Here is a 27,710-nt window from a genome sequence, read left to right as displayed (position 1 = left end):
CCCCGCAGGAGGCTTCGATGGCTTCCAGGCCTGCTGTCCGGATCTGTGCTCCGAGGGTCCCGCCCCGGTGCTGCCCCCTACAGGGACCGAAAGCAGCAGCTCTGACCTCAGGGTTCCCGTCTATGACCAGGTGAGTCGAGGTCAGGGCTCCTTGGCACTGTCCCTTTCCTCGTCCCCTTGCTAGATAGGCGCCTCTAGGGAAAGGGAGAAGTCCGCCTGTGTACACCTTCACCTGCGTGTGCGTGTGTGGGGGGGTCCGGGAGTCTGGCTCTGTCCCAGTGTATTCTTTCTTTTTTGGTCCCGGTCTGTTCTTTGGGACTGAAGGGCACCTGTGTGTCCTCTGGGAGCCCAGCTCTTGGTCGGGGCACTGGCTGAGGGCCCCTCCTCCGGCCCTGGGTCAGCGTGGTGTGTCCCCGGGGAGGTGCTCAGCCCTCCAGGCCAGGGCTGGAAAGGTCTCACTGTCTGTCCTCCTCCTCCAGGGCGGCCCCGTGGAGATCTTGCCCTTCCTGTACCTGGGCAGCTGCAGCCACTCCTCGGACCTGCAGGGCCTGCGGGCCTGCGGCATCACGGCCGTCCTCAATGTGTCGGCCAGCTGCCCCAACCACTTCGAGGGCCTGCTCCGCTACAAGAGCATCCCGGTGGAGGACAACCAGATGGTGGAGATCAGCGCCTGGTTCCAGGAGGCCATCAGCTTCATCGGTAAGGGCGACCTCAGTCTGGGGCCTGGGGACTGCGGTGCTGGGGGAAGCTGGCGACACCCCTCTCCTGGCCGGTCCCTGACTGCCACCCCGTCTCTCTCAAAGACTCGGTGAAGAGCAGCGGAGGCCGGGTGCTGGTACATTGCCAAGCGGGCATCTCACGCTCCGCCACCATCTGCCTGGCATACCTGATCCAGAGCCGCCGGGTGCGGCTGGACGAGGCCTTCGACTTCGTGAAGCAGCGCCGGGGAGTCATCTCCCCCAACTTCAGCTTCATGGGGCAGCTGCTGCAGTTCGAGACGCAAGTGCTGTGTCACTGAGGCAGGGCATCTGCCAGCCCCGTACTGCCAGGCTCTGCTGGCGCCTGGGGGGCCCAGGGGTGGACATGTGGGGGCCCCTATGGCCAAGTGCATCCCTCAACTATGGTGGGGGGCTGCTGCCTCCTTTGAGCCTGAAAAGCCCCCAGGTGGGGACACTAGGAATGCAAGGATGCTGGCCTTTGTGACTGGGTGCTCTTCTGCGGGGGATTTAAGGGCTGGCCCTTATTCAGGGGACAAGGACAGAGGGCTCATCTCTCTCCAGCCCCTCCTCGGCAGGCAGAAATTAACTGGACTCTACACACTGGGCTCTGTGGTCCATGGCCAGGTTGAAGCCAGAGAGCCCGAAGGAACAAGCTGTGACAGCCGGGAGCCCCACGGGGGCGTCCTGGAGCCCGAGCCCTGTGCTCCTGAAGGAGCTGGGAACTCGGAAGTGACGTGTGTGCCACATAAAAGACCTCTTGCTTGCGTGTGTGCGTGAGCGTTTCTCGCCTGTGTTGGCGCCAGAAAGTTATTTGTGTCCAACTGACATTTAACACTCCCTCCCCCACTTCCTCCCGCCCCGTGGGCAGGGGTTGGAAACTTCGCACTTTATATTTATACAGAACATGGGGGGGTTCAATAAAATATTTGTTTTATTTAAAAAACAACTCCCCAGTGTCTTGTCTTCCATCTGTGGATCTTTTGCCCCTGAGAAGGCTCCGGAGCTGTTTCTCGATTGGGCTCTACTTCCCCTCCTCCAACAAAGGGCCAGAACCGGGGCCCAGCTCCGTCTTGGCCTGGGCCCTTGGCCCAGAACGGAAGCGGTGGGTGCTGGGAGGCCAGGACTCAGGACTGGACCTGGTGCCACCCTGATCAGACCCACTTGCTTTCTGATCACGGGATGGGTGTGTGTGTCCGCCTGTGTGGTTGGGCCCGTGGGAGTGTGCATGTGTATTCGCCTCAGGAATGTATGTCCCCTGTGTGTGACTTCCGGTGCCCGTGTGTGCCCACTTGTGAGGCTTCTTCCTTGCAGGAGGGCAGCACGGTCTGTCACATGTACCCGCGTCCCTAGCTGGGCCAGAGGCCTCAGAGTGCCCCTGTTCCAGAGCCCCTCCTTGTCCCCAGGAAGTGTGCAGCCCGGGGTCTGCGGGGAGGACATGTCAGTGGGGACTAGTAGCCCTCACAGCGGCCCGACTAGCTTCTTCCTGGACCTCAGGGAGGGGCCCGCACAGTGCCCACAGACTCCTGAGACTCGGCACCCTTGTGCCAGAGCAGAGCCAGTTTGTTTTTATGTTTTTGTTTTTTTTCTGTACAATGGATTGAATCCAGGGCTTTCCCACTTGAGCTTTTTAATCTGTTTAATTTTATTTTGAAACAGGGTCTTGCTAAGTTCCTCAGGCTGGGCTTGAACTTTCAGTCCTCCTGCTTTAGCCTCCCAAAGTGCCAGGACCACAAGTGTGCGCCACCGTGGCCCACGGGGAGCCGGTTTCGCTTAACTTCTCTGTGTCAGTTCTTCCACTGTGAAGTGGGCTCATCAGCAGCCTTAGAGCAGGCTGTAGACTTGGCCTGGCGCGTGTGCGGGAGGTTCGCTGCGGAAGCCTGGGAGTGGCCTGGGCTGGGAGCCATGTACAACATCCCGTGTGCATCTGGCCCAGGACAGATGCTCGTGAACGTCCCCATGGGAGGGCACTCACTCCATGAGGCCTGGGCCTGTCCCCTCTGCCCTCTGGGGGGACAGGGGCACTGTGGAGGGACTGAGCTGGCAGGTTGCTCTCAGCTTCCTCAGCTCTCAGCAGGCTTCTGCTTCTCGGGGTAAGTGGTGACATCTGCGTCCCAGTCACAGGCGCTTCCCACCCCGGAGCTCCAGCTCGCACACAGCAGGACTGGCAGCTGCGGCTTCAGGCCCTTCTCATTTCCCCGCCCCCTCCCCATGTGTTTTGCTAGTTTGTCTTCCACACAATTGAATGTTTCTTCCTCTCAATTTACTTCTTAACAAATGCAGCCAGGCATGGTGGTGCATGCCTGTAATCCCAGCACTTGGGAGGCTGAGGCAGGAGGATGCATGTATCCACAGTGAAATGACCCCAGAGCAAGCTCGTTTTTAAGTAGCAGGTCCATGATGTGCATGCGACCCATGCCAGTACCCTGTCCAGGCATCGGGGCACCTGCCTTCACCCCTCACCTTCCTGGGCTTCTATGTCCGTCTCTTGAGGAACACTGGGCTCCAGGCACACAGGGACAGGGAGATGAGACAACAGCAGCTGTCCTTGGCTGTCCCTTCCTTCCCTGGGCACTGGGGTGGAGTAGCTGCTCCCAAATTCTGCCAGGTGCCCACATGCTTACCCCTAGGATGTCAATCCCACTGGGTTCCTGGGTGGCTGGGCTGGCGACAGACAGCAGGAGGATGGGTAAGGAGCGTTACTTCCTGAGTCTGTGAGATGGAGACAAACGTGCGCTGCTCACGCAGGCTGTGGGTGAGGTGCAGGGGTCGCGTGCATGGTGGGTCTCAGTGTCCCAAGTTCCATCTTTCCTGCGCGGCAGTCTTCTCTGGGTGCTGGTGACAAGGGGTGTTCAGGATGAGAAATATCAGGGAGCCCTGCACTTGTGATTGTGAATCAATCCTCTCTCACTCCTCGGGCTTTTTGGGACAGGGTCTCATTATCCAGCCTGGGCTGGCCTTGAACTTGTGATGATCCTCCCGTCTCAGCCTCCAAAATGCCGGAATTATGGGTGTGTGTGCCCCCACACCCTGCTTGTGATCCTTCGCCTTTTGAAACAAATAGCAAAATAAAGGGTGTGGTGACTTTTCCTCTGTCCAGGTATCCTGGGGAACCCTGGGGGCTTTTCCCATGCCTGAATTTGAGGTGAGGCACGGTAAAGGGTTTCCCTGGCTGGAGGATGAGGGAGCCTGGCCTGCAGCACCTCATGGCCCAGAACATCCTTCTACAAAGCTGCTCTGCCCTCTGGTGGCAGGAGGAGACCTCAGCAGAGCCGCACGCTCACAGGGCCCGGCAGGTGCATGGGTCCCGAAGGCGGTGGCCTGGGCTCCCGCCACAGGCAGGAGGGGAGGGGTCACACGTGGAGGTGGTTGGGGGCAAGGTGGAGGTGGTTGTGTGGTGGACGTGGCAGGTGGAGGTGGTTGTGTGGTGGAGGTGGCTGGGGGGCTGCAGGTGGGGGCCGGAGTAGCTGCTATTTAAGGGGGGTGGTGCTGAGCCTGTGAGCTGGTTGCCTTGTCCTGCTGGGACCGGTCCTCTTGCTTTCTGAGAGGCTGGTGGAGACCCGCCACAGGGAGCATGGGAGGCCTGTGGCCCTGGGTGCTGGGTCTGCTCTCCTTGCCAGGTAAGCAGCGCCAGACCTCGAGGTGCCGGGGGAGGCCAGGAAGGGGTGCGGGGTTTCCTTGAGCTTCTCAGTTCTCCAGGGTGTTCCTAGAAGAGCCCCGGCCCCAAGAGGAGAGCCCAGAAACCCTGAGGGCAGCAGGGTACAGGTGTTGCACCCCAGACTGCCTTGTTTTGGGGTATGGGTTTCCACGCCAGCCTGGCTGGGGCGGGCGTCAAGTTCCCTGGGCTGAGCTCTTTCCTAAAATCTCAAGCTGAGAAAGGGAGCCCAGGAGTAGGGTCTGAGCCTGGCCCTCATTCAGGGCACATGTCTTTTAAAATTCTTTTGGTGGCACTGGGGATTGAACCCGGCACCTTTGCACTTAGTTACATCCTCAGGTCCCTTTTAAAACTTTTATTCTGACACAGGGTTGCCCTAAGTTGATAAATAGCCCAAACTTGCCATTCTTCTGCCTCAGCCTCTCAGAGTGCTGGGGATGATGGGTCTACATTACCAGCCTGGCTAGCACACGACTTTTTGAGCCCAGGGTTAGGTCCTTGAGGAGCCCTCCCTCCTTAAAGTTGGCACCTTGGTGCTTGTTGAGCTGGGCCAGGCCAGGTAGGCCTCTGAAACTCAGGCTGAGCCATCTGTCCTCAGGGGCTGGGGCTGGCAGCCACCCCATGTCTTGCTGTAGCGTTTCCGCTGGGACCCTCAGGTACCCATGTGTCTGCACTGTGTCTGGGCCAGGTGTGATCCTCGGAGTGCTCCCAGCCTCCCAGTGTGCAGGAGACTGCAGCGCCAGCTTCCTGGAAGACCTCACCCCTGAGGGGACCCCAGCATCCTGGGACAAGGATATCCCTGCTATTAACCAAGGTGAGGGCACTGCGTCTCCTAGTGGCCTGGAGGGGCATGACACTGTCCCTGGGCTGTGAAAAAAATGGCTCTAGCATTTGGATGTGCAGGAAAAGCTGGGAGGAAATGTACCAGCTCACTCAGCCGGTTCTAAGCAGGAGGAGTCCTACTGGTCAATGCTTAAAGCTGTTTTTCTGTAGCTTTTCTGGTGGACTGTTGTCTTTTCTTTTTTTGACAGTGGGGCAATTCTGGCGATTGAATGCAGGGCCTCTCAGTGGGCTACATCCTCAGCTTTTTTGTTTTAAGAGAGTGTTGCTAAATTACTAGGTTGTGATTCTCCTGCCTCAGCTTCCCAGAGTGCTGGGATTGTAGATGTGTGCCACCACATCTGGCTAAGACTACAGGTCTTAAAATGGCCTGGCAAGAGTATAAGGCACGGGGTCTCAGCCTGGAAGTTGCACTAAAGTCATTAGCAGATGTTTGAGAAGGTGTCAGCTACCCTGGGAGAGAGAGTTTGCAGATGTGGCCTGGCCTGCTGCTCGGGGCTTCCTTTTCGGGCATCTCAGCCAAGAACAAGGACACACAGTCGGGCTGGGACAAAGCACACGGAGGGTCGGAGTTCAGATGTTGCTGCCATCGTGGGCCCAAGTATTGGGAGAGCGGGGGTGACTGTGCCCTCCGATGGACTCTAAGTGGATGCGGTGGCCATCGTGTGGTCTGCGCCCTTTTTCTCTGTGCTGGGTTGGAGCCTGCACTATTGTTGAACCTGCAGAGGACGCCATTCCCGTCTCTGGCCACTGTGGAAGGTCTGAGGGAGCCAGAACCCTGAGGGGAGCCTCCCCTGGTGCTGACTTTCAGATGCTATGGGGAAATTCCATGCTAGTGACCCCAGTGCCCTCCGGTCTCCCTCCGGGAGTCCCCGCAGTGGCTAAAAGCCCCCACACCCTGCCCAGTGGCCCTGCCTGAGAAGCTGGGCGTCCCCAGCTGCGAGCGTGATGGCTGCTGATGGCTCCCAGCTGGGCCGGATCCCAGGAGGTCTCTGAGAGCCACTCCTCCTCGTTGCAGTGGCCCATGGTGGCTCAGAGGGATAGGAGCCTGGCCCCTCCCTCGAGGTGGGATGTACCTGTGCTGCTGTTTGTGGTCTGAGCCCGTGTCCTTCCCTGGTCCTTCCCGAGACCTCTCCTTTGGAAGTCAGTTGCAGGAGGGGCTGAGAAGCCAGGGCGAGCTGGGCCGGGAGGGGGCGTGCGGGAGCTGGCTTCGCTGCTTCCTGTGTGGTACGGGTGAGGTTCTGACCTTGGCAGCTTGAAGTCCTGGATGTGCCCACATCACACAAGTAGGGTTCGCCTGGGGATGAGTGGGGACCCTGGCGCAGGTTCTGAGCAGCGCAGCTGGGAATGGGGCTGGGGGACCCAGCCGGGAGAAGGCCCTTCCAAGCATGGGCGACCTGGAGTGGGATGGGAGCCCAAGCGGCCGTGGGCTGTGTTTGTGCAGGAGAAGGATGCGACAGGGCTGGGCCTCAGGGGCTGTGCAACGTGCCCAAGGCCACCAGCCTCAGTACTCGGGGAAGCCCTGCTCCAAAGTCGAGTGATGCACAGGCCTGGGGGCTTCAGGACGCAGCAGCTGCGGCCCTGCTGGGCCTGTCCCCACAGCCAGTGTTGAGGGGGCCATGGGCCAACACACATCCCCGTCTTCCTCCTCCCAGGGCTCATCCCGGAGGAAGCCCCAGACGGCAGCTTCCTTGTGGAAGGGGACATCATCCGGCCGGTGAGTGCACACCCCAGGGCCCTCTGAGCTCCGCTGCGGGAGAGGCCTGTCTCACAGCTGGGTAGTCACCTCTTTGTCAAGGTCAGGGTAGCTGCTCTATGAGGAAAAGAGCATGGGCACTAAGGGAGGGTGGCCACTGAGGTAGCATCACTTTGAGCCAACAAGGGCTTCCTGGAGGCAGAGACGGGAGACCTCATGATCCTGCTGGGGACCCAGCCCAGGGCAGATGCTCAGTGTCTTGGTTACTTTTCTCTCATTGCTGAGACAAAATACCTGATGCCCAAAATCAAGGAAGGAAAGGTTCATTTAGCTCACAGTTTATGGAGGCTTCAGTCCATACTCGGCTGGCTCCAAGGCAGGGTGGCACATGGCACAGGGCAACAGTTCATGGCAGCAGAAAGCAGCAAAAGCAACAATAGCGAACAGGGAAAAGTGGCGGGGGGCAAGGCTGTTTCCCTCCCTTCTGTTGTATGCAAACTACCAGCCCCAGGGCGGGTGTAGCACTCACACCCATAATCCCAGCATTGGACTATGCATTAATCAAAAATCTAGGAGCCCGCCCCATGACTGCATGAGGATTTGGGGGGACATCCAGACCCAAACCATAACACCCAGGAACAGCGAGATGAACACAGGCAGCGAGGAGTGGCATGAGGGGTGAGAACCTGGGTGGTCTCCATGACTAGGCGAAGCAGCACAGGGAGGAATGCGGAACGATCACCTTGGCAGGCAGGCAGAGGGAGAGGCTGCGGGACTGGAGTGGCTTGCTGGTGGACAGGGAGCAGCATTGTCAGGGGTAGTGGTGCACCCTGTAATCTCAGAACTTGGGAGGCTGAGGAAGGAGGATCTCTGAGTTCAGGGCCAGCTTGAACCATGTGGTGAGATCTGAGTTAGGAAGTGGCAGGGAAAGCAGGGCTGTCCTGCTGGGTTGGCAGTGTCCCCTGGAGGTGGGATGGGAGAGCTGAGGCCCACAGCCATGTCCAGGTTATCCAGTGAGAGCCGAGGAGGAGGACACTGCTGTGACTGGCAGAGCGGGATGGAGCCCCATCTTGGGCGGCAGGAGGGGCAGGGCCACTGAGAGCTGGGAGGAGTTCTGGTTCAGGGAGTGGTGGGGAAAGGGTGTCACCCTGGTAGGACCCTGTCCCCACCCTTCCCCTCTTCCGGGTGGCCGTGCTTTGCCGAGGTGCTAGGGTGGGGCTGCCGGCTGGAGCTCTGGGTTCCTCTGAGCCAGGCATCCTGGGGTGCTGGGACCTCTGCTGACCTCAGCCACCTGCAAGTTCTGTCATCTCAGACAAGGCTGTGTCTTGGGCATCACGGTCCCCACGCTGGCCCTTAACTCCCCGCACTTCTGCCCCCACCCCACCTCTCACATCTGTAGCGGCCCAGGGCATGGACACAAAGTTTCGGTGGCCTGTGTCCCCTGAGCTGCCCTCTCTCCTCAGAGTCCCTTCCAGCTGTTGTCGGTGACCGACAATAAGTGGCCTAAAAGTACTGGTGGCGCCGTGGAGGTCCCCTTCCTGCTGTCCAGCAAGTATGGTGAGCACGTGTGGCATGGACCTCCTCACAGCGCAGCCCCTTCCTGCCCGGGTCTTCTCTTCCTTCTCTCCCGTGTGGCCACATCCCCCCACCCCGTAGAGCTCTTCCATGGGCACTGGGAGGGTGGCATCCGACTGCACCAGGGGGCATATGGGGGCCGTCTGGTCCCCTCAAGACACGTGGTCACATTAGATTCTCACAGGGGCGTGGCAAACCCTACCATGAACTTTGCATGTGAGGGATCTGGTTCGCTGCCCACCCCCAAATCTATGGAAAAATCGCCTTCCACAAAACCCACCTCTGGTTCCAAACGCGCTGGGGACCTCTGGCCTCACGGGCCTGAGTCCTGTCTGTGGCAGGGCCTCAACCAGGGTGTGTCGTCCCCAGACGAGCCCAGCCGCCGGCTCATCCTGGAGGCGTTTGCCGAGTTTGAACGTGTCACGTGCATCCGGTTTGTCGCTTACCAAGGCCAGAGAGACTTCATCTCCATCATCCCCATGGCCGGGTGAGCGGGGCGGCACAGGCGGAGCTGGCTGCCGGGTCTGGCTGGAGTGCGCCAAGCTATTTCTGGGCCAGCTTGTGTCCCCACTCCCTGCCTGCCCCTAAGGGTGTGCCCGGGGTGAGCACCCGGCGCCCCAGGTGGGGACCCTGGCCTGCAGAGCGCTGTCTCCCAGAGGCGTTGTGGAGAACTCTGGGCAGGGCCTACACTGCGTGAGCCGCTTGAGTCCAAGGGAGTCCCCTAAGGTCCCAGCCCCTCCTCCCTTCTCTTCTGGGGGAGTGGCGACACCTCGCTTGTTAGGGACCTGAGATGAGGGGCATGGGCGCTGTGCCCTGGGGGTTCTGATGTGGGTCCACTCAATGAACTGGGTCTGTCATCCCTGTCAGTGTCACTTCCCACCTCTTCTTGGCATCCCAGGCCAGCAATGAGGCTTCCTTTGCCCATTTTCCCCAAGCACAGGCTGTCCAGGGAAGGGAGAGGGCCATAAACCTGGGCCTAGAGTCTGGATGGGGACCACCTGTCTGGTGCCCTTCCATCCCGGGACCTGGCACGGGACCCGCCTGCTCCGTGCCTTGCCTGGGTGGCACGCAGCCAGCTTGCTGTGGTGTCTTGCAGGTGCTTCTCTGGCGTGGGCCGTAGTGGAGGGATGCAGGTGGTGTCCTTGGTACCCGCCTGTCTCCGCAGGGGCCGGGGCATCGTTCTGCACGAGCTCATGCACGTGCTGGGCTTCTGGCACGAGCATGCGCGAGCTGACCGGGACCGCTACATCCGTGTCAACTGGCATGAGATCCGGCCAGGTAAGCCAGCGAGGCCCGGGTGCAGATGGGATGCCCCTTGCTCCCTGAGTACTCAACCTGAAGTTATGCTGGATGTTCCACTCGGGGGGCAAGGGCAGGGTCTGCTCACCAGCCAGGGACACTAAGCCAGAGCAGAAGCCTGGGACATAGCAGGCTGCCTGTGCCAGGTGAGGGGCAGAGGACAGCTCTGCAGTGCTGTGCAAGAGACAGGTGCTGAGGGGGAGCCGAGGCAGGCTGGGAGGCTGAGGTGGGCGGAGGAGGAGGAGCCCCTGCTCGGATACCAGCAAGCAGCAGCTGTGTGTGGGGATCAGATCCCTGCCCTCGAGGGCTCACGGCCTGGTCCCGGAGGTAAGGAGAAGACGGACAGCAGCCTGGTGCAGGTCAGTGCGGAGGAGATGCGTGAGCCCTGGAGACAGGATGTGCAGGGAGACGCAGGGCTTCCCGCAAGCGTCAGGGCCTGTGTGGGCCTCTCCTGCTGCAGAGCTGTGGCCCAGGGGACTGCCGAGGGCCAAAGAGCAGTGTGCACGGATTCCCCAGAGCCTGGGGCACTCAGAGGCACGCAGGGGTGGGGACTGAATCAGACCTGGCTGAAGAAGTGTGCGTGGTGTGTGTGTGTGTGTGTGTGAGAGAGAGAGAGAGAGAGAGAGAGAGAGAGAGAGAGAGAGAAAGAGACCAGGGACACTGACCTCTCAAGGGCCCCTCATAGCCGTTTGCCCTGTGACAGAGTGTGAAAAACTCCCCACTTGAAAAAGCAGACTCCGTACAGACATTCTGATCAGGAGACAAAGTAGACCCTGATAACACAGCCTCTGCCTACTCCCACTTGGAAGTTAAAATGAGAAGTAACAAGCCTTTGTGTCAGCGCTGAAGAGAAAGAAATCGCAGGGATTCTTAAAGAATGAAAATCATGAAACGCTCCATTAAACCACTGCTTCCTGGCTAAGGCCATGCTCAGGGAGAATGTGTAGACGTAGCTAGCTGTAGCCATACAAAGAGAAAACAGACAAATTAAAGGCGCCAACTTCAGTGAAGAGAAATAAATGCCAGCGGGAGGGAATGGAAGGGAAAAGCAGAAGTGGGTGGGTAGCAAGGCAGCATTAAGGACCGTGAGAGCTGTTCTAACACAGTCGGCTGAACACCAGCCACGCTGCGCTGGGGACACAGCTCGGCAGCACAGTGCCTGCCTGGCATGTGTGGCACCCTGGTGCCATCCCCAGGAACACCCAAACCCAAACAAAACCCACTAGTTACCTTAGTGGGGAAAATGTGATTTCTCCTGATAACACAGAAAAGTGAGAATACATTTGCATTTTAGTTAATGTGTCCTGAATGAAGCTATTAGCTGCCCCGGGGAAGGGAAGGTAGGATCTCAGAGGAAGGGGAATGAAGTAGGAGACTTTGACTAGGAATCTTTAAATAATTCATTTTTGATTCAGATGCATATGTTGCCTGTTAAAAACTGTGTTTAAAAATAAAGGGGGCTGGGCATAGCGGCATAAACCTGCAATCCCAGCTATTCAGCAGGCTGAGGCAGGAGGATCACATGGTTGAGGCTAGCCTGAGCAACTTTTTTTTTTTTTTTTTTTTTTTTTTTTGATACAGGGTCTCTATGCAGTTGAGACAGGATCTTGTTTACTATGTAGTGCAGGCTGGCCTTGCCCTTGCTTATGTAGCCCAGGCTGGCCTTGAACTGGTGATCCTTCTGCCTCAACCTCCCAAGTGCTGGGATTACAGGTGTGCACCACCATGCCCAGCTTGAGCAATTTATTGAGAACCTGTCTCAAAATAGGAAGGGCTGGGAATGGAGCTCATCGCTCCCTGGGTTTAATCCCCAGTACTGCAAAAGCAAAGAACTCTAGGGTGTGATACTTCAGGCAGATAGAGGTACTAGAATGCTGACCTACCTAGTGATAAGGGGGCTGGTGGTTACCCTGGGGAGGAGGAGGGTACGGATGTCACTGCTGCTGGGTCTGAGGGGGCGGTGGGCAAGGATGAAGGGCACAGCCGTCCTTTCAGGAGTTCACTCTGCAGGGCAGGAGGGAAGCCGGCCCCTCCCGGGCTTGGAGGGTCCCATGACAGGGGGACATTGGCACTGGCCAGCCAAGGTGGCAGTGGGATTGTGGGGGATTTGCGGGCTGAAGCAGGATGATCAAGTGCTCTGCGGGGAGGCCTTGAGCCCCAGACTTGGAGAAAGCAGATCTGTAAAGCTGGGCGGAGGGGTGGACTGGTGTGAGGCGTCCAAGCCGTGCCTGGCAGCCTATGGCTTCTAGGATCTGTGGGTGGGGGAAGTCGGTTCTACCCACGGCAGTGCACTTGGGTGGAGGAGGGGAGATGGAGCGGGGAGCAGTGACCGGCTTCGAGGTCCCTCTGCTTCTGCCCGCCCTGGTGCAGAGCTGGATCCCTCCGGGGCTTGAGGAGGGCAGGGGACAAGGACAGGCGGGCAAGGCTCACACTGGGCTATGGTCTCAGACGTCTCAGCTAGGTGGGTTATAAACGCCTAGAAGTCTCCCCTGGTTCCCTTGCCTGCTGCTCACTCTCCGTGCATTTCCAAGTTTTTTTTTTTTTTTTTAGGCTTTGAAATCAACTTCGTCAAGTCTCGGAGCAGCAATATGCTGGCGCCCTATGACTACTCATCCGTGATGCACTATGGGAGGTGAGTGGGCTCCTCCCCTCCAGCCTCCCGGTTCCCGCCCCCTGCCCTCCCGGCTTCTGCCACCTGACCCTGACGCTGGGCACCCTGGTTTCCAGGCTGGCCTTCAGCCGGCGCGGGGAGCCCACCATCATTCCGCTCTGGGCCCCCAGTGTCCACATCGGCCAGCGGTGGAACCTGAGCGCCTCGGACATCACCCGGGTCCGCAGGCTCTACGACTGCAGCGCAGGTGGCCCTGACTCCCGCGGCAGAGGTGAGTGGTGCGCAGGGGTCGGGCGAGGGAGGTGCGGGGGTAGGCTGCAGGAGGCCGTGGGGCAAGGCCACTGGATGCTCAGCTCGACCGACTTAGAACAAGCATCTGAGAAAAGTTGACACTGCATGTCATTAAAACCTCTCAGCAAATACAGAGAGGCAATTTTCTTAATTGAGGAAGTGGGCATCTGCCAAAGACCTAGAGCCATCGTGATTTTTAATGGGAAAGCAGTAAAACTAGGAGGAAGATGAGTTTTCCCACTGTTGTCCACTCCACACCCAGTGGAGACCCCAGCCACTGCGGTATGACGGGAAAGAGGAGGCGAGGGCTGGACAGCAAGGAGAACCGTCACTAAGCAGAGGCCGTGTGCTGAGAGCAGGAACATCCATAAACAAATTGCTAGAACTGAGATAACTTTACAAGGTAAATGGATCGATATATAAGAATCAAAGCTGGGAGGTAGCTCAGGGTAGTGCAGGCCTTACGTGGGCAAAGCCCAGGGTTCAATCCCCAGTCCTACACACAACCCCCAAATGAATGAATTGTATTTCTATGTAGCCTCAGAAAAGATTATAATACTGATAATAAAAATAAGATCCCAAGGAAGAAAAGTGACAGAGCTATATAAAATGTCTACGTGTAAAAAACATGTATTTATGCATTGCAACTTCTATGTCCATCCCTTTAACCCAAATAAAGCAAATTTAAGAGAAAATAAAAATAAAATCTATTTAAAAAGTACTAAATAGGGCTGGGCGTGGTGGCACATGCCTGTAATCCTAGCACTTGGGAGGCTGAGGCAGGAGGACTGCCTTGAGTTTGAGGCCAGCCCAGACTACGTAGTAAATTCAAGGCCAGCCTGAACTACACAGTGAGTCCCATCTCAAAAAAAATTTTTTTAAATACATATGCATCATAGTTAATGATAGGAAGACAAAGTTTTATAAGTTAAAATTTCTCCAAATTGAGATAGAGATTTCAATAAATTCTCACTCAAAATTCCAATAAGCTGATAATAATGGGAGAATCTAATTCTAAATTTATATGAAGACCCAATAATGGTCAAGCACAGGGACTTACTGCAGCACATGTCACTGTTTTTAAAATGTCTTCATGTAAATGAAAGATATCCAAAATATATAAGCATATATGTCTACAGCATCTGTAGTGTATATGGCATCTATAGAAATGGACAGCACTGGTTCAGGGATAGACAGCCGCTCCTGGGAACAGGATGGGAAGTTCTTCAGTGGACCCCACCCCAAAGTGGAACCTCCCTTATAGGAGGGACTGTTGGTCTCTTGGGAGAGTCTGGTTAGTCACCACATGGTTCTGAGAAAACCCAGTGTCTGCTTAGGGACATGAACGCCTAACTCACATTATGCATAGGTATATTCCTATGATGCACAGATAATGTAGAAAAGACTTACATGGACATGGAAAAACTTTAAAACATTTAGAAGAGGGCTGGGGAGACTGCTCAGCGGCACAATACCTGCCTGGTAAGTGCAAAGTCCTGAGTTCAATTCCTGGTACAAGAAAAAAAAATTATAGAAGAGAATATAGCAAGATGTCTTCATAACCTTGGGATGGGGAGGATTTCTTTACTAAGACAAACAACCATATGCCATATGATTCATAAATTTAACTATGTTAACCATAATGACCTTCAAGAGATACAAGTCAAAAATACAAGCTACAAACTGGGAGTCTTGGCAACCTCTAACTGGTTGTACAGGGAATACATAGAGAGACTTTAATAAGAAAGACAAACCACCAAATAGGAAAGTGGACAGGAAACCAAACGGACCTCTCAGAAGAAACTAATGTGACACGAACACCCAAGACGGGCAGCCCCGTTAGTAACTGAGGAAATGAAGGTGAGGACTACATACCATTTCCCTTCCCTGGGTCGGCAGAAATTAAAATCCTGACAGGACTAAACACTGGGAAGGGTTTGGAGCAATGGACACTGTTCATAGCTCCCAGATTGGAGTGTAAGTTCTGCAACCATTTTGGAAAAGTCTTTCACTCCTCGTGAGGCTGGGGTGTAGACGCATCACTTAGATTCCACTTCAAGTCATTTCACATGTGATGTTCCCTCTCTTTCTGTCTCAGCCCCAGCTAATCACTAATCTTTCAGTCTTTATGGGCATTTCATACAATCATAGAATCATGTAATCATATCGCTTTTAAATAAACCAACTCCAAGCTGAGTGTGGTGGTGCACACCTGTAATCCTAGCACTTAGGAGGCTGAAGCAGGAGAATTGCTGGGAGTTAAGACCAGCTTGTGCTACATAGCAAGACCCTGTCTCATGCCCCGCCCCATATCTCACCCATTCCCCAGTCTATATGTGGCTTTCATCAGTTGATGAGCACTTGGGTAGTTTCTACCCTTTGGCTATTATGAACAGTAATATTGTGAATGTGCAAGATTCTGGATCAACCTGTATCTTTTCAGTATATACCTGGGAGTGGAATTGCTGGGTCCTATGGTAACTCCATCCTACTGCTACTGAATTGCTAAACCCTTTCCAAAGTAGCTGCACTGTCTTCCTTCCCACCAGCAAGTAGGAGAGTACCAGTTTCCTCACATCCTTGCCCACCCTTTTAATCTATCCTTTGAGTATCACCGTCCTCATGGGTGAAAAAGAATCTCACTGTCGTTTGATTTGTGTTTCTCTAATAACTAATGATGTTGAATGTGCTAACTGGCCACTTGTGTGTGTTCTGTGGAGAAGCAGATGTACAGACCCTTTGCCTGTTTGGTGGTCTTTTCCTTGCTGAGTTGCAAGAACTGTTTATATATTCCTTATCTATTATGTTATTTGGAAATCTTTGCATATTCTGTGGGTGTTTTTTTCACTTTCAAGATGGTGTTCTTTGAACAGTAACACTTTTTTTTTTTTTTTTTGAGACAGGGTCTCGCTATGCAGTTCAGGCTGAACTTGAGCTCACTTTGTAGCCCAGGCTGGTCTTGAACTTGCAATGATCCTCCTGCCTCAGCCTCCTGAGTGCTGGGATTAAAAGTGTGTGCCACCACTCCCATCTAACACATTTAATTTTGAAGCCCAGACTTTATATCATTTATTGTACTTTTGGTACATGTCTAAGAAGGTATTGCCTAAGGTTGTAAAGATTTGTGTCTGTATTTTCTTCTGTTAGGTCTTACATCTAGGTCTGTGATCCATCTGTGGTTAACTTGGGTATGGTCTGTACAGTGGGAATTAGGGGTCTTTTATTTTTTGCATGTAGCTGTGTGGTTGTCTCAGATTCACTTCTTAAAGTTTTTTTATTTTTTGAGACAGAGTCTCACTCTACAGTTCAGGCTGGCCTTGATGCACTACATAGCCTAGGCTGGCCTCAAACTCATGTCATCCTCCTAGCTTGGCCTACTGAATGCTGGGATTGCAGGGGTGCACCACCATGCCCAGCTTTCTTAAAGATGTTTTCCCCTATACTCACATATCTTACTGTAGCGAATATCATATCTTTTTTTAAATTAAAGGAGATAATATGAGGGCTTTGTGGTCGATTCTAGAGGTGTGGCTATATCACCAGGAGCAGGAAGCCGGGAGGTGGCCGGGAGGGCACTGGTCGAGGGAAGGTTCTGTGGGGACAGCAGGCACAGTGATGTGTTCAGGTATTGAAAGGGTGACCATCTCGGAGAGAGAAGGGGAGGCTACAGGAGAGAGGGAAGATCAGTCAGAACGTTTAGGAGGGGCTTCCTCAGCCCTAGCAGGAAGGGGTCAGGAGTGGACCAGAGTCTGCATGTGGGTCTGGAGATGCGGATCGCAGCCTCGGTCCTGCAGTGAGGGAGGCTCTCAGTAGAGAGGTGGGAGGAGCGGGGCCATAGAGAAGGTACAAAGCACCAGCTAGACAGGAGATGAAACCTGGCAGAGGCGCGAGGTTGGAGGGAGGGTCATGCAGGGGGGGAGCCTGCTCTGTCCTCCAGGGTCAGGCTGGGGCAGGCAGGTGGGGCAGGGCAAGTGGCCCAGGATGCCCCCCAGGGAGGGACAGTATGGAGAGCTGTGGATGTGGAGGCAGGGAGGTGAGGCCCAGGAGTGAGGGAGGAGCTGTGGATGGATCCCCTGGTCGGGCCAGCGTCTGCAGGGAGAGGGGCCACAGGAACGGTTCTGGACGACGTTCTGGACGTGGGCGAGACTGGGGGTCACTGCGCACAGAGCTGTCCAAGGAAGGCTGCACACCTGGGTTGACATCACAGGTGCCCAGGACGTGAAGGGAGGTCCCAGAGCCCTAAGCCGTGGCATCTTGGGTGGTGACATCAGGGGCCAGTGGGGGGAGTTGGGTGGCTCTGCTGTCTTGCTCCTGGTGGTGATGTAGGAGTTAGGGTCTGAACAGTACTAGGCGGAGGCTTAGCAGGGACCTGGTGGCTTATCACCTGAGCTGGGCTCCGTGTCCCCTGAGATAGGCCAAAGCCAGCTTGGACTCTGTGAGGGCCACACATCTTCCTTCTGTGATTCTGGGACCTGACTCTTGTCTCCTGCTCCAGGGTTCCAGGCGCGCAGCAGTGGGAAGAGCCCCGTGCCTGCCTCTAGACCTTACCTGCAAAGACTCCTGGAGGCACTGCCGGGGGAATCCAGGAGCCCCGAGCCCAGTGGCCCTGGGGCTGGCGGCCAGCGTGTTGCTGCAGGACCTGGAGAGAACCCCCAGGGCTGGGAGCCCCCTGCCTGGAGAAGGTTCAGCGCGGCGATCTTGGGAAGGCCACCACAGACCCTGGCTTCCTCCCCAGGGTCAGGGCTTCGAGCAGGGGCACCGGGCATGGTTCTGGAGCCGTCCTGGCTCGCCCAGTTGCCCACGGAACCTCCAGCTCCATTTCCAGAAGCCAGAGAGCAGCTGCCACCTGTGCAGGCTGCTGTGGAGAGCCCAGATCGATCAGGAGGCTGGGAACCTGGAAGCCGCTTCAGGCGGATGCCCGGAGCTTGAGTCGGTGGCTTCTGTCCCCAAAGACAGAGCACGTTCTGCCTGGAGCAGCTGGGTCATCCGACCCTTGGTCCCTCTGGGCAGCACCCTTGTCTTTTAGCCCCAACCCAGCCAGTCTCTTAGCGGCCTGGGCTGTCCCCTGTGTCCCTTCCCCAAGGGCTCCTAGGGACAGAGGGGCCCTGTAGGTCTGTTGTGGAAGGCAGGCCTGGCTTGACTTGCTCTTGTTTTTGCTCCAGCCCTTGTGGCTGCAGAGAATGGCAAGAACCTGAGAACCCGAATAGAGGACTAGATGTTCTGTCTGCCTCTGGTCGCTGTTTCAGGACCCCTGCCCTGAGGGGACACGACAGGGGTTGCCCTACTTGTTCTCCTTCAGCCAAGCGCCACTCCTCCCCTTCCCCAGCCCCGATGACCCTGCGTGGTTCCAGGAGCAAAGCCACTCTCTGGGTGCATCCCAGTCTCCAGGGGTACCGTGCTAGGGACCGGCTGCCAGTCAAGGGCGAGAGCGAGCCAGGGGCCTCAGCTGTTAGGGGGAAGCAGAAATAAAGTGGGGTGTGTGCTGTGAGCTCTGTGCCGTGCTGACTCACACAGGTGAGCCCTGGGTGACCCCTGGGGGTTCCACCCTCTTTCCAGAGGGGCAGACAGACTTCGGGGAGTACGCAGACCTGCTCAAGGCACCACAGCTAGGGAGCGGGGCCTGAGGCCAACGTTGGTCCCAAAGTTCCAGCCACAGTGTGGCCTTTGCCGGCTCCTGTGGGGGTCATGTGCTGGGGCTGTGTTGGGGGGCTGTGGGGACATGCTCACAGGTGGGTCAGCAGGGGACATGCAGGACAGTAGAAACATGTTGTGTCCCCTAGAGGAGCCCTGGGATTGCATGGAACTCCCCCAGAGTTTACATAAGGGGAGCAGGGCCTGTGCCACTTATGGCCCCATGTACCTTATGGCCCTCTGTCATGGGACACACCCTGTATGTCGCAGGCTGGTTAGCATCTTTGCCTTCTACCACCTACTACCAGTTGAAACCTCCTTGTCTCGTGTTGTGACAGTCAAAGGTGTCTCCAGACATCATCCCGTGTCCCTTGTGAGGACTGCTGAGTTAGAGGTGGGAGAAGAGGCTGAGTCAGGGTGGTGTCTGAGGTAGGAACAGAACCTGAGTGTTGGGGAGAAGAGAGTGCTCCCTGTATCCCATCCCACTGAGAAACGACAAAGGAAGACAGACCTGGGCCTGGCCTTGGGGGCCTCCTGGGGGTTATGGAGAGAGTGGGAGGATCAGGAATGGCACAGAAGCAGGTGGCAGCCACTAGCCCCGGAGGAGGAGGCAGGGACTGGGCAGGAGGGGTTGCCAGGGGAGTGGAGTCCTCGGTGATGGGGCCGGGGCTGGACTGCAGGGACCAGGGAGAGCACTTGTCCTTGGAATCCATGCAGGCGGGCACAGAGGTTGGGGCTGTGGGTGGCAACCTGCCTGGTGGCTTCGGTCTCTTCCAGAGGACCAGGAAGGTCACAGCACGGCGGGAGGGACGCAGAGCTAGAGAGGGAAATGAGCGTGCTAGTAAAGTGGGGAGACTTGTAGTGAACTAGAATAGGGGAAGGATTCAGGCTTGGCCAGGCTGGGGCTCTGTCGGGGACACGGAGAGAATGACAGGTGGTGAGTGGGAGGCTGGGTTGCAGAAGGTCCCTGGGGATGCGGCTCCCAGTCCCTGGGAGCAAAGCAGGGTGTGCAGCCCATGGGCATCAGTCCTGGTGGTGCCATCCAGGGCAGCAGCTGCTGGGGCTCCCCCGCCCAGACACCTCTGCCACCTCCTCACCTCAGAACTGGGGAAGGTGGACTCCAGGGCTTTTGGCTAAGTTGTCTCATTTCCTGTTAGGGTCTCACAGCCAGGGTGGGGACAATGGCCTCATGTTTCTGTGGAACAAATGGCACTGCTTTCGTGCTGGGTCACCTTTCCCCCATGACCCTCTTTCCAAGGACGCTTGGGCACTGCCGACGGGGCTCAGCTGTGTCACACACATGAAGGAGCAGAGCCCTGGGCCAGAGGACAGGAGCTGCTCCGCCGTCCCTCGCCATCCAGCAGCCTCGCCGGGTGGGGGACAGGGCCGGGATGTCCGCTTGGAAGGAGGGTAACGGTGCAGTGAACCCTTTGCACCCCATCTGGGCACGGTGTGCTGAATATGAAAGTGGGGTGCATGCTCGGTATCGGGGACCTTAGAAAAGAGGACCTCCCTCTGTCTGGGGACAGGTGGTGACCTTAAAGAGCGAATGTGCGCCCCAGACAGAAGGCAGGGGGAAGAGGGGTGTCCGGCAGAGCAAACAGCCCCAGGAAAGACTGGGGTGCGGGGACTTGGGGCATGTGCAGGCGGCACTGGTTTGGTGGGGTAGCGGCAGAGCGGCGGGGCCCTGACCGCACACGCCTGTGCGGTGTGACAGTGGGAAGAGCCGAAGACTCGCGTGGGCAGCCAACGTCTGCAGGTGTGTAGGGGGAGGGGCGCTGCAGACAGCAGAGGGATCAGTTACGCAACAGCACCAAGCACAGCACTCACGGTGGGTCTGGGAGGAAGGGGCCGTGGTGGTCGCAGAAGGGATTACAGAGCCATGGCAGTTCCTACCACCCTTCTGGGGACAGGTGTGTGTCTCCGGTCTGCCAGCCGGTACAATGTCCCCGGCTGTGCCCAGCTGGGCTCTTGGCCAACTGGCCAGCAGAGGGCGCCAGCGCGGCGTGGTGCTCCGTGGACCTGGGGAAGGCGGGGGTGAGATTCCTCCTAGGGGCTCGGGGGACCGCAGCAAGTGGGTAGCTCTGGCTCAGTTCCTGCAGCTCAGAGGAGGCCTGGCACTGTGAGGAAGACAGAGGGCAACCCCATGGCTGCTTGGGTGTCGCCTAAGGGTGGAGATGGTGGAAAGGGGGTCCTTCTCCCCCTTCCCTTCCACCTCCAGGGTGCCAAGACTCTGTAAGCCCAGGGCAAGGGGTGATGTGACAGGAAGGAACTTGCCTAAGTGGCCGCTTCCCAGGCCCGTGGCCACCCCGCAGTCCTTCCACCGTGGACTGAGGACTCTCCATCTCCGGTGGCCATGGATGGGCTCAAGCCCTGCCCACCCCAGCGGGTGGGAAGGACGCATCCTTAAAACCTGCCTCTGGAGGGGTCTGCTCTGGCCGAGGACCGGGTAGGGGACACACACGAAGAAGGCTGGCTGGCTGCTCCAAACCTGGCTCAGGCAGCAGCCACCCATCTGGCTGTGGCAATCGGGAAGGGACAGCAAGAGGATGGAGGACGAACCTGCTCGCGGAGCCCCACATGGCTGGGCGTGGTCTGGGGCCCGGCCTGTCTGGGCCCGGGGAGGGTAAGACTCGTCTGTGAGCGCCCAGAGGTCGCAGCCCTGCTCCCGTGGGGGCGGGCAGGCCGGCTCGAGGTGGGGGCCCGAGGGGAGAGCCCCACGTTCAGAGATGGGTGGATGCTTATTTGTACAGAGCACGTCCTGCAGCACTGGGGGGCTGTGAGCTCTCCGCTGGGCTGGTGGCACTACGGAGCTCCGGAAGCTGTGTAAGGTCTCCCTGACGGCTGCCCCGGCTAGCGCTGGTGACAGCAGCCGCGGGGCAGAAGAGGAGGAGGGTCCTGGAGCGAGAGCCGCGCCCAGCAGCAATAGGAGGGAGAAGGGCGGCGACTTACTGTGAACTTCTTACCCCAGTCCTCTTTCCACTGCCACCCCAAGACGGGCTCCGGGCGGAGGGCATAGGGCACTTCCGCGGTCCTCAGACCCGCCAGGGCTCCGCGTCTTTGCAGAAGACCCCGCCCCACTCACCCGGTCTGCCCGGCTCCCAGAGCGACGTTCTCCTCCCATTGGTCAAGAGGCTGGCGCCCGCCACGCCCCCTTTCGGACCCAGGCCGGAGTCGCGCGTGCTGATTCTAGTCCAAGCCGGTTTCCTCCCTACCTCCTCATTAGCCTTTCACCGGGGAAAGTGAGGCTGCAACAGGAGAGCCGAAGTCCAGTCGTAGGCCGAACACTCACCGGTGCTGTTGGGACGCGGGGCTCCGGGTGGCCGCGGACAGCGGCAGGGGGCGCTCGCATCCCGGAGTCGCGCCGCCTCGGCCTCGGCAGGTCCGACGGAGTGGAGGCTGGGTGGGGACGGAAGGGGCCAGGGGCTCGGAGGTCTCCCCCTGGCCTCCCCCTGGCCTCCCCCCGCCGACCTATGAGCGTCTTCACGGCTGGGGGTGTGTGGCTTATTATGCTCCTGGGCCCCCACCCTCCGGTCCCCTCTCCTTGGGGCTTCTGGGCGGCAGGAGTGCCGAGCACCTCGCGCCCACCGCCCTGCACCCGCTGTCACAGCCCGAAGGAAAGTGGCCCCCTTCTCGGTGCCCACGCACGCGTCAGCTCCGCGACACTGCCCCCTGCACGCACCGAGCTTTCCTGTTCTGCGCGTGTCCTTTCCAGAGCGCTGCCCAGGACCCCAGACGCGGGGCCCCTCCAGCCTGGCGGGGCGCGGCGGTGGGAGGGGAAGGGGTGGGGGCGCAGGGCGCAGGCTGGGGCGCGCGGAGGCTGCCGACTGCACCGCCTGCCCTCTCCCGCCCCCGGCTCCGCCTCCTCGCGGGCTCCCCGCCCCATCCCCTGCCGTGCGGGCTGCCTGCAGGCGCGGCTGCGGGTGAACGCCGGCGAGGGAGCGAGCGCCGCGGCTCTGCGCCTCCTCGGACCTCGGACCGCGGCGCCGCACCTCGGAGGGCCGGCCCGGCCCGCTCCCAGCCGTGCGCGCTGCCGCCGCGCGGCGCCAGCCGCTGCTTGCCTCGGGTCCCGGGCGGGACCGGGGCGGTGGAGGGACAACTTGGAAAACTTCTCTGAGGCGGACGGCAGAGACGCGGGGCGCCCGTGGAAGAGGATGTAGGAGGGCGGAGGCTGGCCGCAGGTGTCCCCGGACCTCTTAGGCCCCGTTTGGCCAGGCCATGGGGCTCCAGAGCCTTCAGCGCCGCCCCGGGGCGACACTCGAGCGTAGCTGAGCCGGGGGGCGCGCTGTCCCGCGGTGCGCGCTTGGCGAGCCGCGCTCTCTCCGGCCCCGTCATGGACCACCAGGAGCCCTACTCCGTACAGGCCACCGCCGCCATCGCGGCAGTCATCACCTTCCTCATCCTCTTCACCATCTTCGGCAACGCGCTGGTCATCCTGGCTGTGCTGACCAGCCGCTCCCTGCGTGCGCCGCAGAACCTGTTCCTGGTGTCGCTGGCTGCCGCTGACATCCTGGTGGCCACGCTTATTATCCCTTTCTCGCTGGCCAACGAGCTGCTGGGCTACTGGTACTTCCGGCGCACGTGGTGCGAGGTGTACCTTGCGCTCGACGTGCTCTTCTGTACGTCGTCCATCGTGCATCTGTGCGCCATCAGCCTGGACCGCTACTGGGCGGTGAGCCGCGCGCTGGAGTACAACTCCAAGCGCACCCCGCGCCGCATCAAGTGCATCATCCTCACCGTGTGGCTCATAGCGGCCGTCATCTCGCTGCCGCCCCTCATCTACAAGGGCGACCAGGGCCCCCAGCCCCACGGGCGTCCCCAGTGCAAGCTCAACCAAGAAGCGTGGTACATCCTGGCCTCCAGCATCGGATCTTTCTTTGCTCCCTGCCTCATCATGATCCTGGTTTACCTGCGCATCTACCTGATTGCCAAGCGCAGCCACCGCAGAGGTCCCAGGGCCAAGGGTGGCCCTGGGGAGGGTGAGTCAAACCAGTCTCGTCCTGTCCCTGGGGGGGCTCCAGTCTCAGCCAAGGTGCCACCCCTGGCCTCACCTCCGTCTTCTGCTGGAGAGGCCAACGGACACCCCACGCCCACTGGGGAGAAGGAGGAGGAGGAGACCCCTGAAGATCTTGGGACCGTGACTCTGCCACCCCGCTGGGCTGCACTGCCCACCTCAGGCCAGGGCCAGGAGAAGGGTGTCCGCTTGGCACCTGAGGAGGAAGCTGAAGAGGAGGAGGAGGAGTGTGAGCCTCAGGCCGCGCCAGTCTCTCCTGCCTCCGTGTGCAGCCCACCCCCGCAGCAGCCACAGGGCTCCCGGGTGCTGGCCACCCTGCGTGGCCAGGTGCTGCTGGGCAGGGGCATGGGTGCTGTGGGTGGGCAGTGGTGGCGTCGGCGGACCCAGATGACCCGGGAGAAGCGGTTCACCTTCGTGCTGGCAGTGGTCATCGGTGTCTTTGTGCTGTGCTGGTTCCCCTTCTTCTTCAGCTACAGCCTGGGTGCCATCTGCCCCCAGCACTGCAAGGTGCCCCACGGCCTCTTCCAGTTCTTCTTCTGGATTGGCTACTGCAACAGCTCGCTGAACCCTGTCATCTACACCATCTTCAACCAGGACTTTCGCCGTGCCTTCCGGAGGATCTTGTGCCGCCAGTGGACCCAGACAGGCTGGTGAGCCCGCCTGCCCACTGCCTGCGTGGGGCACATGCCAGGGTTAGCCTGCTTCCCGCCGTGCTTTGTGTGGCTGTCTCCCCGGGGGCTTTCTGGACCCCATCCAGTTCTTGCCGGCCTCATCCTGGGAGCTCCTGGGAGACCGGCGGGCAGAGGGGCCATTCCCAGGGATCCATGGAAGCCTCCCTTTGCTGGCTGTGTGCTGTGGGGACCTCTTCTTCACGCTCTTCCTGAGCACAGGCAGCCTGGGCTGTGCTGAATGAACTTTGGCCTTTCTGAATGTTCCCCAGGAGGGCACCTCCCTTCAGACCTCCGTGGGCCCGTGGGTGGGCTTCCATTTCTTGAGGAGCCTGTGTGCCTTGGCAGGTCACTTGCTTGTGGTGTTTTTGTTTCTTCTTTATACCCTTCCTCCACCCCAAGAGCAGGATGCCAGTTTCCCCATTTCCCAAGAGGGCCTGCTGCTGCTGAGGAGAAGGAAGAGTGAAGACTGTTCACCCATGCTGGGCACCAGGGGCTCATGGGGTGCCAGGGAGGGGTTTATAGGACGGGACTGTCTCTGGACCCTTCTCGCTCCCTTCTGCTTTGGGATCTGAGGCTCCTTTAAAGAACAGAACCATGCATCAGTTTTCTCAGCTGGCCCCCTCTGGGAGGCGGTGGGCATGTGGATGCCTCGATGGCAGCTCCCCGATCGCTGGCATTCACCCCCTGAAAAAATCAGGGCGACAATAGCTCACCGCCTACCTGCCACAGGGAGATGAAAGGCTTTGCAGAAAGCTTTGAGCTCCATGGGAGAAAGCACTGGAGAACCAGCAGATGTGATTATCCAGTGATATAAAAATCCCTTTTTCTGTGTGTTTACCACCACCCGCCTTCCTGGAGACTTGTTCTGTTTCCGGGGTGTGTGAATTCCTGCCCCAGCTTGGAAGTGGGGAATGGCACACAGAATCACTATTTCGAGTTGCAGAAATTCTTTGAGAAGGTGTTCTTGTGCCCACAAAGGTTTGGGGTTATTGTGTTGGGTGACAGCTTCTTGACATGTCACCTGCGACACCAAGAGGGTTTTTTGATGACTTTGGCTCCCACCTCAACGGGGGGATATGTCTTTTGTATTCAGTGGGCAAATTGTTTTCCTGAGACAGCTCAAAATCCCAACACCATGAAAGCAGTCTGTGCTGAGAGCCCAGGAAGGTGGCAGAGTCCCTTGGCAGGGTGTTCGGCAGGCCCCATAGACTCCCCGAGAGCCTCCTGCGCAGGGCCCAGGCAAGGCTTTTGGGCCAGCGGGGTCCTTGTGCAGCGTAACTGATCCCATTTGGGTGGGTCCCTTGCCCATGCCTAGAGCTTTGCGATGATATGTGCCGTGGCAAAGGGGCCTCACCTTCCTGGTTCTCTCCCTGCCCCCAAACCTGGTGTCTGGAACAATTGGACATCTGTACAGGACACTTCCCAGCCTCCCCATGGCCTGTCTGGTTGCACACTGGGCTAGCAGGCCTCCAAGCGTGGGGGGCAGGGGTGGGCTGAGTGGCAGAGGCTCTTGGCACTCTGAAGGGCCTGTCAGACTGGGAAAGATGCTGGGTAGAGAGAATGGTGGGGACCAAAGAGAGCTGCCCCTCCAGGAGGAGGACTGCCCCACCTGATCCTCCCTTGAGTGCAGTTGTGAGCCAGGTCATTGCCCTGTGCTGTGGTGGGGAGGCTGGGCTCAGGGGACCAACTGACTTGTGCCCATCGCTGGCTAATCTTGTGTGCCCTGTGGGACCTTGGTAGTATGGCCTGTAACATGCAAATGTTTTTTAAATGTCTGAGCTATTTTATCAATAAAGGATATTTTGTAATAAGCAAGCAGTGTCCTCACTGTCCAAGGGTTGCCGGAGTAGTTATCTCTCAGCCACTTTGCTGCACCCAGGGGTGTTGGCCCCAAGGGCTGGGGTTCCTTCCAGGGCCAGCATCCTCGGTCATCATCACAAGCCAGTGCTGGTGAGGGGGGGCAGGGAAGCCCAGTACCTGCTGCCTGGGAAGGAGAGGGGGAGGGCTTCCCAGGGCAAGTACCCTGGATTGGGTCTTGGGGAGCAGCTGGTATACAGTCTGGGGTACAGGGCCACCTGCTATTCCCACATTGGCCCAGAACCTATGTTTTTACCATCTTCATGTTTCTTGGGTCCATACTTTGGTTAGGGACAACCAGCTGAGACCCCAATTTGTCCACTACCGTGGGGGGGACATGGGCTTTGCTGACAAAAAAGACTATTTGAAAGCACATTGTGAATAGTGTTTCATTTAATTCTCATACCCTTGGTTTTTGTAAAAGATGAAACAGACTCAAGATCACCCAGCTGGGTCCAGGAACCATAAAACAAAAATTTAGGTGCAGGAGAACTGTGGTGCCCTCTCTGAGTTAGCTCTTATTCAGTGGTGCTGACCACCTGGAAGCTCTGAGACTATATCTGGGTGGATTCAGTAGGCAGCTGTACTGTGATCGATTGCTCATGTCTGTCACTGCTGCAGCATGTGTGAATTTGTGTGCTCAGGCTTCCCATTCCTGACAGTTCAGTAGAATTCAGTCCCTGAATTTGACTGAGGAAAAGACTGAGCCCCAGAGAGGCAATGAGTTGCCTCACGTGGTCTCACACAGACACATGGCAGCAGAGCTGAGTCTATAACCCAGGTTGTCTAGGACTTGCCCTGCCTTCAGGACTCAAGGAGGAACAGGCCCATATCCAGGACACATCTGCCACCACCTGCTGGGTGCCAGACGTGGGGTAGGCTGGTCATCTTCCTTCTTCCGGTGCTGGGAATCTTACCCAGGCCTACAGGCTAGGCAAGCTCTCTACCACTGAGCCACACTGGGCCCCGCTAGGCTTGCCTTCACTGCGATACCTTATTCATTTCTCCGATGAGGAAGCTGAGGGGCAGAGGGCAGGAGGTGAGCAGGGGGCTGGCAGCTCTCAGGCGAAGTGTGCAGTCTTGGTTAGGAAACCTTTTTATGGCATCCCTGGCTGCAGAACAGCCCCAACCCAGAAGACAATTAAAGAGGTGGCAGTGGGAGACCCTGCCTGCTGCCACTGCTGTGGGGGAATCTGGGGCCTTTGCTGGGGACACCTCAAGGGGGCCTTTGGAGCCAACCCCTGCCTCAGGAGAGCTGCTGAGAAATTGGAGCCACTGAGAATTCTTCTGTGGAGCATTGTGGTAGCAGCACTCTTGACTATCCTCTCAGAAGGTTGTGGCCGGTCGTGGTGGTGCACGCCTGAAAACCCAGCACTTAGGGGAGGCTGAGGCAGGAGGATCGCTGTGAATTCAAGGCCAGCCTGGGCTACATAGCAAGACTGTCTCAACAAAATAAAACACAAAGATTCTGGGGGTTGCAGAGCCAGAGGTAGAAGGAGGCATGGGGGTCAATCAGGCCTTGCCCCCTCCCCGCCCTGTGTGTCATTTCCGGTGAGCACGGGTGGTGGTGTGGTGCTGGAAAGGGCATGTGAGGCCCACCCCTTGGGCTTGCTGAGTCTGGGAGGAGGAATCTGGCCTGCTGGGTTGGTACGTGGCAACCTTTGGCTTCCCTGGTGTGCTGGGCATTCTGCTCACAGGGCCTGGGTGGTAGGGCTGGGCCAGGGCTGCATGCCCACCGATGAAGGTCCCAGGGGAGGGGAGGGAGCCCTGGTTCATGTCCTGCCCCTGACACATCTGTTGGGCTGCCCTGAGCAGGGCGAGGTTCCTCTCTGGACCTCGGTGTCCTTGCCTTGC

The 27,710-nt window shown here is 58.1% G+C and overlaps 3 protein-coding genes across 4 annotated transcripts in view; all 3 read left to right on the top strand.

Moving 5' to 3' along the window:
- Dusp2 (dual specificity phosphatase 2) overlaps window positions 1–1,665 on the top strand; it is a gene marked incomplete in the record, with an annotated part of 2,444 nt that extends 779 nt beyond the window's left edge. The window contains 3 exon segments of the mRNA XM_013522699.1: window positions 9–130; window positions 480–699; window positions 804–1,665. Coding sequence (XP_013378153.1) covers window positions 9–130; window positions 480–699; window positions 804–1,018 — 557 coding nt within the window.
- A 2,625-nt stretch (window positions 1,666–4,290) lies between these two features.
- Astl (astacin-like metallo-endopeptidase (M12 family)) lies at window positions 4,291–17,635 on the top strand. Its single transcript, XM_013522845.1, has 9 exons — window positions 4,291–4,336; window positions 5,060–5,185; window positions 6,867–6,928; window positions 8,371–8,464; window positions 8,852–8,969; window positions 9,579–9,760; window positions 12,332–12,413; window positions 12,509–12,663; window positions 17,179–17,635. The coding sequence occupies exons 1-9, from the start codon at window positions 4,291–4,293 to the stop codon at window positions 17,610–17,612; spliced, it is 1,299 nt and encodes a 432-aa protein (XP_013378299.1). The 3' UTR covers window positions 17,613–17,635.
- Window positions 17,636–22,438: 4,803 nt separating this feature from the next.
- Window positions 22,439–25,814, top strand: Adra2b (adrenoceptor alpha 2B). Of its 2 annotated transcripts, XM_005400651.2 has the most exons (2): window positions 22,553–23,978; window positions 24,399–25,814. In XM_005400651.2, coding segments are annotated over exons 1-2 (1,332 nt in total). In that variant the 5' UTR covers window positions 22,553–22,647; the 3' UTR covers window positions 24,400–25,814. The 2 variants fall into 2 exon arrangements, with proteins under 2 accessions (XP_005400709.1, XP_005400708.1); XM_005400652.2 differs by lacking the exon at window positions 24,399–25,814 and having other exon boundaries at window positions 22,439–24,166.
- The last annotated feature ends 1,896 nt before the right edge of the window (window positions 25,815–27,710 follow it).

The sequence above is a fragment of the Chinchilla lanigera genome, unplaced genomic scaffold, assembly GCF_000276665.1.
Source record: "Chinchilla lanigera isolate Chin_1 unplaced genomic scaffold, ChiLan1.0 scaffold00069, whole genome shotgun sequence".
Taxonomy (NCBI): domain Eukaryota; kingdom Metazoa; phylum Chordata; class Mammalia; order Rodentia; family Chinchillidae; genus Chinchilla; species Chinchilla lanigera.
This window is presented reverse-complemented; position numbering and strand designations above follow the sequence as displayed.

Coding starts and splice junctions, on each gene's coding strand:
- Astl (XM_013522845.1), top strand. CDS start 4,291: ATGGGAGGCCTGTGGCCCTGGGTGCTGGGTCTGCTCTCCTTGCCAG. Junction 5,186..6,866: donor TATCCCTGCTATTAACCAAG/GTGAGGGCACTG, acceptor TCCTCCTCCCAG/GGCTCATCCCGGAGGAAGCC. Junction 8,465..8,851: donor CCTGCTGTCCAGCAAGTATG/GTGAGCACGTGT, acceptor TGTCGTCCCCAG/ACGAGCCCAGCCGCCGGCTC.
- Adra2b (XM_005400652.2), top strand. CDS start 22,648: ATGGACCACCAGGAGCCCTACTCCGTACAGGCCACCGCCGCCATCGCG.